This window comes from Tripterygium wilfordii, chromosome 14 (assembly GCF_013401445.1).
Source record: "Tripterygium wilfordii isolate XIE 37 chromosome 14, ASM1340144v1, whole genome shotgun sequence".
NCBI classification, from domain to species: Eukaryota; Viridiplantae; Streptophyta; class Magnoliopsida; order Celastrales; family Celastraceae; genus Tripterygium; species Tripterygium wilfordii.
This window is the reverse complement of record NC_052245.1, coordinates 1,016,085-1,028,473: the sequence shown is the minus strand read 5'-3', so window position 1 is coordinate 1,028,473 and position 12,389 is coordinate 1,016,085. Positions and strand designations below refer to the sequence as shown.

The following is a 12,389-nucleotide window of genomic DNA, read 5'->3' as shown; positions in this document are numbered from 1 at the left end:
GCTGCCATGAGAATGTGTAAGGTGTAAGAGATTTGTGTCATTCAACTCTTACAAGAAAATGATAGATGTGTGTACAGAGTGATTAGTTGTTTTCCTTTTTCCTTCCCCAGCCTAATTGCCTCTCACGTCTAAGACAGTTCATTCCACAAACTAATTTATATCATTTTCTGGAAGGACTGAAAGGAATAATAGTATAGTTTGACAGGGGATAGTGATATTTCATGTGGTTTATTATCTCACTTTGATTGCATGAAAGCAGTGAGCCATACCCAGTTAAGAAAAAGAAAAACTTTCAGGTGGCCTACACTGCTTAACAAACCAACCAAATATCCTACAAATGCAACGAGCTCACAAAAAACATCGAGAGCAATAGATGGTGTTGCTTACAGATTTCACAAAGGGTCCTTGGGTCTTCAAATAGAAGGCGGAGGAGGCGGCGCAGGCGCATTGGGTGGGGGAGGTGGCATCGACATTTGTGGAACAGGCGGCCTTCCTCCCTGGTGTGGAGGGGGAGGAGGTGGCCGCCAAAATTGTGGCTGGACTCCCATTGTCATTGGCTGTGGGGGAGGCCTTGGAAAGACAGAAAATCCCTGTGGGGGAGGCGGCGGCGGCATTCCTCCGAATACAGGTTGACCCATGAACTGAGGTGGGGCCATCCGAGGTGGAGGCTGCGGCTGCCAAGTTGGTTGTCCTGCCACCTGCATGGGTGCGAAGGCGGCACTCTGTGGGGGCTGTGGCCGAACAGCAGGAATTGGAACTCGAGTTGCGCCATCTGTAAAGGGTAGTGGAGTCATTGGTGCACCCATTGAGCCATTTGCCTGAGGAACGTTATGGAGTGTTGGAGGTCCACTTGCAAAGAGAGTGTGGGGTCGACTCTTCTGGGCAGTGGGATTGCTTGCTGCTAGGACTCTCTCTGCATCACAAAGATACAAATGAATAACATTGATGGAATAAAACAGGCAGGAGTACCCACCAACGAACATAACTCCATTAATTTGAACATCGAGTGAACAATCATCACCTTAATGGGACAAAAAAAAACCCTAATAAAATGAGAAGGCAACTAAGATATGAGGAATAATATTCTCTCTCATTTTTTAATATTGTTCAATGGGATAGTGGGCTTCGGACTGCTGCCCTGGGAAAGCATGGTGAGAAACCAACTTCTGAACCAGCGTTGCTCATAAAAATATGTAGCAACAACGCAACACAGAAAAACTCACCTGCTGGTGTACCATGTCGCTCGCCCTTAGTGTCCTTCTTATATGCATATGAGACAGTTATTTGCCGGTTGCAAAGATACTGGCCAGTCATTGCCTGCAGGAATCAAAGGAAATTATTAAATCAGAGTTACCTAATAAGCAAAGTGACATGGACAGTCCAATTGAATGCAAAAATTTAGCAATGAAATCATCCAACAGTAATCCTAAGATCCTGATCAGTACAAACTGAAATCCTGAACTGCCCATCATAAAACATCTCAAACACCGACAGAGAGAGATAAAGAGACAACTACTTTTCCTTTTACTATAGCAACTGATACTTCTGAAGCAAACTAGTAAAAACACATATTACTTATAAAAAAGGCATACCTCGATAGCTGCATCAGATGCCTCAAAAGAATCATAACTAACGAAACCAAATCCTCGGGGATTTCCAGTCTCGGGATCTCTCATTATCTGGGGAAAAGGGGGGGGAAAAAGAAGCGCTAGATATCAGAATAAAATAGCTAATAAGCATCACACTTCCATCATTCCATTTCAAGTGCCCAGCAACTTTTTCTTTTGACAAAAAAAAAAAATATATGGTAATATATTACATCTCAGAAAATATGCCAAATAAAAACAACGTGCACCTAATTCTAATTGTTTTCAATAACAAAACCTGCCTCAATAGATGGAAAGTATGTTACAGCTCAAAGAAAAAAGAGACCGCACAGATTTTACATTTGTATACAATGCCAAACTGGAAACAATATATATACGTCACCAGAAAGAGAATATCAGCCACATGCAAATTCAATGACCCAGGATGATTTCGTTGCTTCAAAAAGAAAATTAACCAGATATGGACATATTAAATACTATGCACAATTGAATTAAAAATATGTTGAAACAAAAGAAAGAAGCATGTTTCCTCCACTCCAACCCATCCTGGCAGGGAACAAAACCCCAACCATCCACACAAACCACCTTCCCCTTCTCCCCATTATTCCTGAATTTTCCATCAAGAAAAAACTAGACATCCTCAGCAAACCAATGGAATTAACAGGAAACTGGTTTCTAAAACTTGAACACAATTTAATGTAAAATCAGATGCTATTGGTAGGAAAATCAGAAGCAAAACCTTGGGATTTGAGACAATCACTCCAAATGCGCTAAAGGTGTCATATAAAAGCTTCTCATCAACATCCTGAAAAAGGTAAAAGTGTTAATCACAGTAGTAAACATCATAGAAAATATACCCGCAAGCGTATGCTCTCAACAAATTGAAAATACTTACAGGGTCAAGGTTGCCAATAAAAAGATTTGCCCCAACATCCAAGATCTTCTTATCTTGGGATGCCTGATAAAAAGCAGAATGAGAACAATAAAGGCATACGAACAACCATAGGGATCTCTTAAAGGACAGCTAAATAGATTATAAAGCCTAATCATGACAAATGACAGCAAGGACAATACAACTCCATACCTTGTTTACTCGTATTGGTTTCCCATAAAGCTTAATCATGTTCAAAACCTTGATAGCCTACCTCATTGTCAATGAGGGCAACAGAAATTTAAAAGAAAAGAAGTGAAATTAGTATAAAAACTTCAGAGTAGAACGAACAATCAAATAAACAAAAGAATACAAAACACACACACCCATCCATGAGGAACACTTACATAGTCAGCATCTTCTTCACCTCGAAACTCAACAAAACCGTATCCTTGATGAAGGTTTGTCACTCTATCCTTTGGAACGTACACGTTAACTGACAACTCGTAAAGGAAAGCCGTTAAAACAAACCACAAGAATTCAAAAACAACATCAACAGAACAGCGAGAATTTGATATTCGAAAAAAGTCTATTCGAGGATTTATGATAACAATATTAAGTCAAGTGAATTGGTATGCAATAACATAAGTCCAGCCAAAAGAAGGATGACCCAACCAATAACTTACCCAAGCAGAAACTGCTCAACCCAGAAGCACACAAAGAGATGCAGAGCACAATCAAAACTTAGAAATTGACGAATAAAAGAACGAATTCGCAAAACTAGAAACACAAGGAGGACAAAGGAAGAGGCTAAAATTCAAGAATAAACAACAATGTGGAAGTTTCAAGCATTAGAGAAATAAATATGAGCAATTCAGATTATGGTGACAACAACCGTCTCAAACTTGAATTTCCATATATTGGCGTTGGAACTAGAATAAAAACAAAGAAAAATATCCCTAAAATTGAACTTACCAACAGGACCGGCTTGAACAAACAACTCCCACAGTAACTCTTCACCGACCTGAGGATCGAGATTTCCGACGTAAGCGGTGGCGTCTTGGTTCCTTTCTGCCGCGTGCTGACCGAGTAAGTTCGCTCCCACTCCTGGAGCGATTCGAGTCGTCATTAGTGCTCCCTCTCAGTTCTCCCCTCCTCTCGTCACTAAGCTAAAAACCCTAATCCTCTACTATCAGTATCAGTATCAGTTGCGTTGCTGTAGTGATTCCTTTCAAATTAACTGCGGGATTGCAGTATCTGCCGTTGTAACCGGAAAAGAAAACACGGAGGGTCGAGGGCGAAGTTGGAACTTGGGATATCTTACGTCTTAAAAAGGCCGTCCGTCAATCTGGTTGGCCCATTTAATTTCTTGCGTCTTAAAAAATAAAAAGGCCGTCCGTCAATCTGGTTGGCCCATTTAATTTATTTGCGCCCATTTACTGGTCGCCATTGTTAATTTCGCTTATTGGGTCTCCTTACGGGAAAGGAGAGGAGACTGTCCAGGGAAGCAACTCATTCAGGTTTGTTCCAGTGTTTCCGTTCAGGTTTGTTCCAGTGTTTCCAACTTTTATGCTGGCCAAGGAGTTTAGGAACTAGAGGAAGCAAAAGAGAAGAAAACTACAGAACAAAAATGCACTGAAAAGTTCATTACCAAAAGACCACTCGACATGATAATGCAAATACAACTACGCTTCAAATCAACTAGGGGATCTGACAAACAGTTGATAAATCAAAATAATTGTAGCTTATACACATCCATTGAAGCCCAAAAAGATACTTAAGCACCATGCTTCATACAAGCTACCAGAAACTAAAACTTAAACATTTAGAGGAACTATTAGAATGGAAATGCACTAATGCTCCACAGCAATACTTTGATCAGTAGCAAAAGCAAATAGCGATCCATGAGTTTCATCAAGCTCAATATTCCGTGGAGTCACTGCCCATTGCTATTTTCGCCGATACTTATGCTGCATCCTCTTGTTCCTCTGCAGAAGTAGAGGCAGTGTCAGCAGAAGCAGAGGCAGTGTCAGCAGAAGCCAAACCAAGCTCCTGCTCAACTTTGCTCCATGACTTCAATAAATTATGAGGAAACTTCTTCTTTATTGTTCTGGTCAATCCTTTCGCCGCCTTCATTTTCTTCACCTTCACCAAGCCCTCGACCAGAATCTTCATTGTAGTAAAATCTGGAATCTTACTCCTCTTGACACTCACCTTGAAAATTTTGTACCCAGCCTCATAATCCTCATTCCTACAATGAAAACTTATCAAGGTCCTAAAAGTTACTGCATTGGGTTTACAACCATTCTCCTCCAATTTCTCATAGACACTCTCTGCTTTATCCATCATTCCACTCTTACAATAACTAGTCATCAAGTAATTGTAACTAATTGTATCTGGTTTCAATCCAGCATTAATCAGCTCCTCAAACAATTCCTTCACCTTCTCCGGATCTCCAGACTGAGCATTCATGATCCTCACATTATGCGCTGCCACATCCAGCTCACAACCCTTCTTCACCCTCTCACTCCATAACTTCTCCGCCTCCTCACTCTTTCCCTTGTTATACAGATTATCCAATATAGTAGTGAAAGTTACAGCAGTCACTTCCACGTTCTTCTCCTCCATAACATTTAAAGTCTCAATTGCCTTCTCGGGTGCACCAGCTTCACAGAATGACTTAACCAAGATCCCATAAGAAATCTTATCAGGTGACAATCCGTACTTCTCAGGAATTTCAACAAACATGTTCGGAACTTTATCATATAGCCTTGATTGATTACATGCAGATAGTAAAGCATTGAAAGAAAGAGCGGTTCTTGGAGTACCTAGAGAGTCCATTTGACTGAAAGTATTGAGGGCTTGATCGAACATACCGGCGATACCATATGAACGGATGAGGGTGCAGAGGAAGGGTTCCTCAGTAATTTTGGGATCGGATTTTTGGGACTCAATAAGAGATTCGACATCGGAGAAGCGCCTTGCCTTGGCGAGACGGCGAACGGTGAATTCCTGGGCATAGCGAGAGGCAAGTGGGGAAGAGTAGTGTTTGGAAACGGAAGTATATATTTCGAGAGCCTTGTCAGGATCGTACTCGGACCTGAGTCTGGATTTCGCATTGGAAATGGAGATAGAAGACGGAGGGGTGACAGTGGCAGCGGCGGCGGCCGATGTAGAGAGATGACGGAAGTTGCGTAGTCTGAGAGCGTATGGCATCCTTGCTAATGTTAAGGTTAGGGCGAAGAAAGATATTTTGTCAGGAGAACGTATTGGGGTTTAGGGTTTTAGAAGGATGCCATGAGCAGCAGAAAGCTGCGGGAATAATTTTCCATTATGTTAAGGTTAGGGCGAAGAAAGATATTTTGTCAGGAGAACGTATTGGGGTTTAGGGTTTTAGAAGGATGCCATGAGCAGCAGAAAGCTGCGGGAATAATTTTCCATGGAAAATGTATAATCTCCTTTTTCGTAAAAGAGCAATAAATAAATATCAGATAAAAAAAATCTTCATCAACGAATAAAACAATTATGTGTAATTTTTTATATAAATTTCTTTTCTTATTGTGTAATGAACAAAACAATAAGAAAACAGTAAAACACTAGTGATTTTGGTAGTATTAATGGTTCAAACTCAAACTCATGAAAATAATAATAATAAATAAATATAGGGGATAACAATGGAAATGACCCATTTGATGCTTAAGCCACTTAAACCCCTAAACTTCATTTCAAATCAAACATGTCGTATGATAATAATATCCATTACCCTTTATCAACCAACAACCAATAACAGAGAATTAAGACACAGCCAATTGGTCAAAACCCTCTACCCAACAAACATGAGCCCCAAAGTTCCAAACCATAACCAAGATGTTTCAAACCCCCAATCCCCAACAAACCCTAAGAAAGACCCATCCATTACGACGAGAATCAGCAGCCAAACCAATTAGGATTATCTGTCTCCGTTACCTATGAAGTAAATGGACAAATCCCATTTACTTAGACTTTCTACTATCTTGCATTTGCATTTGTAATCACTGTAAGATGAACAGAAAACAATCATGGAACCCATTGTTCAATGTCAAAAAAAAAAAAAAGTCGTCCTGCAAGCAAGTCGAAAAATACAGTAGTAAGCTGTTGACTCGGGAGAAAAGCTACTATCCAAAACAGGGGAAGATCCCCAGTGCGGTCATGGAACATATTTAGCTAGGACCTACTACTCCTAAGAATATTACCATGGTACACCAGGCGAGAGTATCCAGGCATGGCATGTATGCTTCAACAAACTAATTAACTGTCATACTCTCCCTGGGACAACTTATTCTCAGGAAAGAAGACCGCCGCAACAATATTCCCACCAAATTTCCTACCATTCATTCCTGTCCTGGCCTTTGTAGCACCTTCAACATCTGCATACTCCAAGAACACCTAGAAAAGGAAGGTATGTCAGCAACAAAAATTGCATCGTGTTACAACAACTTCTCAAAAAGAAAGAAGGGAAATTATTTTCAAAACCAACATAAATTTGTAAGGTGTACGCAAGCCCCACTTTGAACAGGCTGAAAATCTCACACTTGGATTACCCCATCTTAATTTACTATCATTAAATATACGTCAACAAATTTCAGTCTCCTTGTAAGTTTATAATTCAAAAGGCAAGCCATATAAACATGGAAATTAATCCAAAAGAGCCAACCAGACGATTGAGCCACCCTCTGTATGAGAATAGAAAAGTTTCCACCACCTAAAATATCCAATTGAAGCAATCCAAACAGTGCAAGAATAGAAGGGGGCAAGAGAATATCAAACTGACCTTCCCAACGCCAGGTGATGGTTCGCCATTGGGGTTTGGGCGTGGGATGACAACATTCACCAATGTACCTGCATATAATGTGTGAAAATTTGGAATCCACAAAGTTTTCAGAAAAGGTAACAAAATAATCACAGGTGATTATAGATAGAGGGCTAAGGAATCCTCTGTCTGTATATGTTAGGCCTGATTCTTTATAGCAGAAAGTGGGACTACATATGGCTGTAAAACAGAGATATACACAAAGAAAACAGGGAAACAAATTAATAAATATGCCAGAACTTCAACTACAAAAAGGCTAAACATGAAAACAGAAAGTTTCCAATTTTCATAGTGCTTACCAAATTTTCCACCTTCTTGCCTCATGTCCTCCAGAATGTCTTCATACTCCTCATCGTCTTTGAGCTCATCCTCGGAAACTACTTGGGTTAGACACACAACCTTGGAGGCTATTATGGCGGCAGTGGGCTGTAACATAAGCCTCTGGAAAACAAGAGACAGATAAATGTTCAATGAGTCGCAGTTAATACCAAAACTAATAGACCATAATGATAAATTATATTTCACAAGAGATACCAAGTATATACTGGAAATAACAAAAAATCAAAGTTTACCTGCAATGCAATCTGCTGCTGTGCATGTAATAGTACATTCTCTTGCTCAGGTTTAGGTTGAGTTGTTCCCTGGTTTGCACGCCTGACTGTGAGTGTCTTATCGCCCATTTTAATTCCATTCAGAGCAGCACAAGCTATATCTGTAACAGAAAGATCTTGATAGACACAAAATGCATAGCCTTTAGAATTCCCGGTTTCTCTATCTTTTACTAGATCGAAACCTCGGAGGGGACCAAAAGATTCCAACAACTCTCTAATCTGTGCTTCTGTGAAATAATATGGGAGCCCACCCACAAATATGCGGTCTGGACCTTCAAGTCCACCAGCTGAACCCGGACTGAGACCAACAGCAGCCAAGTTAAGATTGGGATTGGGCTGGCTAGGACCAAGGGTAGCAGCAAGAGAAGGGTTGTAGTCACTAGGCCTCCTGACCTTAACAGGTGCTCCCTGAGTGTAAAACATTAATCTAAAGGTCAGAAAATATAAAATAAACTTGGAGAAAAGAAAAATGCACAAAAAGACACTCCTAACTTAATTGAGATGATCCAAGGAAAATCCACAATACCTCAAATATGATCCCATCTAAAGCCATTGCATTGCTGGCCTCCTCAACTGATCTCATCTCCACAAAAGCAAACTTCTTTTCATGGTTTATATATACATTGACAACAGCATCCCCTAGTCATAACAAACGAGAAAAGGTCAACACAATTATAAAGCCAACAAGGAAGACAAGTAGATAACTATTTACTATTTAAACTGAAAAATTAATGTACCTGGGCCGGCAGTGTTTCCTCCAATTGCAGCCATAACCTGACTAAAGTAAGTTGCCACAGACTGCAGTAAGAGCACAAACATAAGAGGTCAATATCTGAATGAATACCAAGTCATTCAAACATAGAAGTAATTATAACAGATGAAAATGAGATGACGTGTACATAACCTGTTCATTTGCTGTGGGAGGAAGCCCTCCAACATATACTCGCCGAGCATGCCTAGTAGCCTGAACCAGAATAAAAAATTACAGTGATGCGTAAAATAATGCTGATGTAGAATCATAAACACACATTAGACACAGCAATCTATATGTATTTATATAAATGGTTAGCTATAGTGAATTTCAGATTCATGCCTACCTGCTGAGTCATTGCCTGTACTGGCATTACGGGAAGAGCACCAAACTGCTGCACCAAGGAACAAGGGGAAATTTTAGTGTATAATAGAGAATTCATATTACTGTAGCACAAAGTAAACAACTCTTGTCTACAAGGATCTCGCTGTGGGCAGGGTTGGGGACAAGTAAGATGTACGTGGATCTCAGCCACAAAATAATATGTGGAGAGAGACTATTCCAGAAATTGAACGTGTGATCTCTAGGTTGCACTCCTGCATTACTAAAGCACAAATGAGAATTAAATTACCTGCCCAGTTGCCATAGGAAACATGTTTGGGAACATCCCAGGTATAGCTGGGTTAGCACCAGGCATCTGACCTGCAAAAAACAATAATCACAAATTAGAATGGCATTCAACAATCAACTTCTTATCCAGCATCAATACCTTTCAAAAAAAAGCCTTGCCTACATCTTACCCGAAGAAACCAAAAAGTATAGCCTAACCTCTTTTCTTTTTTCAAGCAAAAGATATAACCCAACCTCTAGCAATATATTTTATGAGGAGATAAAATAATACTTCATATACAAATTCTGGAGGAAAATATTTACAAGACTACCAAAAACAGGCGATAGTTGCCAATTGAAGACGAACAATACCAATCAAACCGGTGCATGGTTCCTCCTTGTACATAAAAGCTACAGAGTCGGCTCAGGCCCATTGTCAGCACAGTGGGGCAAGTAGCCCAACATTGCCTTCTTACAACAAGAGACCGACAGAAACAAACAAACAAACACCAAACACAAGAAAAAACCAAAAAAACTCTCTCAGTTCCAGAATTATTTCACCAAGTAAACAATTGAAATAACAGGAAGCCAATTTGGAGACCGCATCTTTACAAAGGTTATGCAGGAACAAAATAAGAAAATAAAGCTTACCAAAACCAGATCATGTTATTTGATACGAACTTTCCACACTATATCAAACAAAAACAAAAAAAAGCAGTTAAAATATACAAAACAATATAAGTACACAAAGGCTACATGTACCTGCTGCAGCGACAGCGGCAGCACCAGCTAACATTGCTGAGGCGGGAGGTGCCATGTCAAAACCACTAATCCTTTTGCTGCAAGTGAATGATGTTAGAATACAAAGAAAACGCAACCACGATATGTACAAAAGTACTGAAAATATATTTTAATCTTGAAAAACATTCGCCACAACCCAAATTCTGTCAGATGTACATATTGCTGGGTTCCTCACAAAACCAAAATACCAACAATGTGACGTATGAGTCCCATCACACTTTAGAGGTGAAAACAAACTGATGCCTAGAGAATCATAAACATCTTATGGAAGTTCTTCACAAACAAATTACTAAATGATCACAAAAACGAAAAAGATAACCAGAAACTTATTAGACCACAATAAACATATCCATACAAGACTTTACACAGCTTGGATAAGTCAACACAGTTCACAACAAGTACAGTAAAAAATTACAAAAACCAGAGACTCTGCTCAATCAGGTCCACTCATTGATATTTACGCGTTGGTAAATCATTTAACATTTCTACCCTGAGCAGTGCAAAACTAATCATCCCCTCACCACCAATAGCTATAATAGAAAGAGCTAATATCAACGCAACCATGAAAAAAAATTAATCTATCAATGAACTGGCTAAGGAAAATTAATCTATAAAACAATTTTATTGATAGTTGAAAGCAAAAGAAAATGTTACATAATTCACTCACCCAGCAGTGGAATAAGTGAGTAAATAGGGTAAGGGGAAATAACAACATCTAAAACGTTGAAAAAAATCATATAACCAACCTTTTTGAGCGTGAGCGAGACCGGGACCTTGACTTTGGCCGGTGCTCAGATCTACCCCTCGAACGAGATCGGTGCCTGTGCCTATCCTCCCTATCGTAATCTTTCCTTCTGTGCAAACAAATAAATCAAGTATGAAGTGTGAAAACATCAACTATAGTGATTCATAGCATGTCAGACTCATAGATGAAATTGAAATAAAATACAACTGAATTTATCACCTGTCATAATCTCGGCTTCGATCATCATCTCTATCTCTTCCTCGCTCCCTCCTGTCACTACGATCCCTATGGCTATCCCTATGATGGCGGTCACGATCCTTGTCGCGGTCCCTCTCCCTGTCCCTGCTTTTCTCCCTATCCATATCCTTACTTCTTTCACGATTCCCATCCCTCTCCCGGTCCTCCTCACGTTTTACTCTATCCTTCTCCCTACTTTTGGAAGATTCTCTTTCATAATCACGAGACCCATGCTGAAGTAAATTCGTTATGTTAGCGAATGCAGTCAATTAAAGATACTGAACAACAATTCAAATAACCACTGGCAGTAAATGCCCCTTTTAAGCCCAAATACACATCGATGTGAAATTGAAACCAACATGTAATTGGGCAGTAATCAGAAGTTAAAAAGTCTGTGAACCGGTGAAAACAGCAAAGGCAACAACCTCAATTCCCAATAACATCATAATAATCTTAATAGCTTACAGCTTCACAAACAGTAAGGTTAATAGCAAGCCCTTGAGCTATAGGCGGACAAAACTATCGAATCCATATCAAGAATTAAATTACAATGCGACCATGTCCATGCAAACCCAAATTACCACAGGTTCATCTAAATAAAAAAAACTCTAAAATCCACAGTTCAAATGACAATGTTACAAAAAAATAAAATCACGTAAGAATTTGAAAATGACGCAGACGAAGCAGTTCAACACCTCCGATCACCCACCAGATCTAAGCGAGAAAACAAACTAGAAAATAAATTCAAAGCCCGAAATCATACTCCATTACTCCTAATTGAAAACCCAAGAGCCACTCTATAAAATCACTTCCTAATCAGTAAAAAGCAGCCTACACTCCAAAGAGATCACAAGCAAATAACAAAATCGAATGCGCGTGTTAACCTGAGATTTGGAATCGCTGTGGTCATCGGCACCGCCATGGCCGTGGCTGCTAGCCCGAGGCTGTGGGGAGAAGCCAGCAGGGTAGTTGTTATCAAATTCCTCACCACCCCCGTTCCCTTCGTATCTTCCTTCGTATTCAGTCATTTCCGAATGTCTATTTCACACTCTCGATCTCTTTTGATTTTCTTCCTCTCTGAAGTACGAGCTCAGCTTCGTCCGTAAGGGAGACTTCCGAGAATTCTAGGGTTCAAACTACTAGGGGTTTCTGGCGTTTTATATTGAGGAACCGACGTAAGGTGCTTGCAATTGAATCTTCGGGAGGGTATTTTTTATAATATATGTTATATTGCATATTATATATTATCCGGTATATTTTAGTGAAATAATAATGCATCTAATAGATTAATAAGAAATGACTCGATAT

At 39.8% G+C, this 12,389-nt stretch overlaps 3 protein-coding genes across 9 annotated transcripts; all 3 read right to left on the bottom strand.

Annotated features, from left to right (window-relative positions):
• Nucleotides 1-194: 194 nt before the first annotated feature.
• LOC120014420 (splicing factor 3B subunit 4-like) lies at nucleotides 195-3,785 on the bottom strand. Its single transcript, XM_038866366.1, has 8 exons — nucleotides 3,454-3,785; nucleotides 2,886-2,974; nucleotides 2,692-2,748; nucleotides 2,503-2,565; nucleotides 2,347-2,412; nucleotides 1,593-1,679; nucleotides 1,224-1,317; nucleotides 195-913 (listed from the first exon to the last, which is right to left on the bottom strand). Exons 1-8 carry the CDS (start codon nucleotides 3,605-3,607, stop codon nucleotides 414-416), a joined length of 1,110 nt encoding a protein of 369 aa, XP_038722294.1. The 5' UTR covers nucleotides 3,608-3,785; the 3' UTR covers nucleotides 195-413.
• Nucleotides 3,786-4,100: 315 nt separating this feature from the next.
• LOC120014898 (pentatricopeptide repeat-containing protein At4g36680, mitochondrial-like) lies at nucleotides 4,101-5,787 on the bottom strand. Its single transcript, XM_038867014.1, has one exon. It carries the CDS (start codon nucleotides 5,692-5,694, stop codon nucleotides 4,444-4,446), a length of 1,251 nt encoding a protein of 416 aa, XP_038722942.1. The 5' UTR covers nucleotides 5,695-5,787; the 3' UTR covers nucleotides 4,101-4,443.
• A 606-nt stretch (nucleotides 5,788-6,393) lies between these two features.
• On the bottom strand, nucleotides 6,394-12,265 carry LOC120014896 (splicing factor U2af large subunit B-like). 7 transcript variants are annotated; one of them, XM_038867006.1, is made up of 14 exons: nucleotides 11,966-12,265; nucleotides 11,064-11,314; nucleotides 10,846-10,953; nucleotides 10,061-10,137; nucleotides 9,671-9,709; nucleotides 9,321-9,391; nucleotides 9,036-9,083; nucleotides 8,843-8,902; nucleotides 8,676-8,736; nucleotides 8,465-8,577; nucleotides 7,900-8,346; nucleotides 7,627-7,768; nucleotides 7,289-7,507; nucleotides 6,394-6,903 (listed from the first exon to the last, which is right to left on the bottom strand). In XM_038867006.1, exons 1-14 carry the CDS (start codon nucleotides 12,107-12,109, stop codon nucleotides 6,878-6,880), a joined length of 1,806 nt encoding a protein of 601 aa, XP_038722934.1. In that variant the 5' UTR covers nucleotides 12,110-12,265; the 3' UTR covers nucleotides 6,394-6,877. The 7 variants fall into 7 exon arrangements, with proteins under 7 accessions (XP_038722934.1, XP_038722935.1, XP_038722937.1 ...); XM_038867007.1 differs by having other exon boundaries at nucleotides 9,036-9,080; XM_038867009.1 differs by having other exon boundaries at nucleotides 7,289-7,356; nucleotides 11,966-12,261.
• Between the last annotated feature and the right edge of the window lie 124 nt (nucleotides 12,266-12,389).

Coding starts and splice junctions, on each gene's coding strand:
- LOC120014898 (XM_038867014.1), bottom strand. CDS start 5,694: ATGCCATACGCTCTCAGACTACGCAACTTCCGTCATCTCTCTACATCG.
- LOC120014420 (XM_038866366.1), bottom strand. CDS start 3,607: ATGACGACTCGAATCGCTCCAGGAGTGGGAGCGAACTTACTCGGTCAG. Junction 1,680..2,346: donor TGATTGTCTCAAATCCCAAG/GTTTTGCTTCTG, acceptor CCTTTTCCCCAG/ATAATGAGAGATCCCGAGAC. Junction 1,318..1,592: donor CATCTGATGCAGCTATCGAG/GTATGCCTTTTT, acceptor TGATTCCTGCAG/GCAATGACTGGCCAGTATCT.
- LOC120014896 (XM_038867006.1), bottom strand. CDS start 12,109: ATGACTGAATACGAAGGAAGATACGAAGGGAACGGGGGTGGTGAGGAA. Junction 10,138..10,845: donor TCTCGCTCACGCTCAAAAAG/GTTGGTTATATG, acceptor ATTCACTTGCAG/CAAAAGGATTAGTGGTTTTG. Junction 8,578..8,675: donor AGGAAACACTGCCGGCCCAG/GTACATTAATTT, acceptor TGTTATGACTAG/GGGATGCTGTTGTCAATGTA.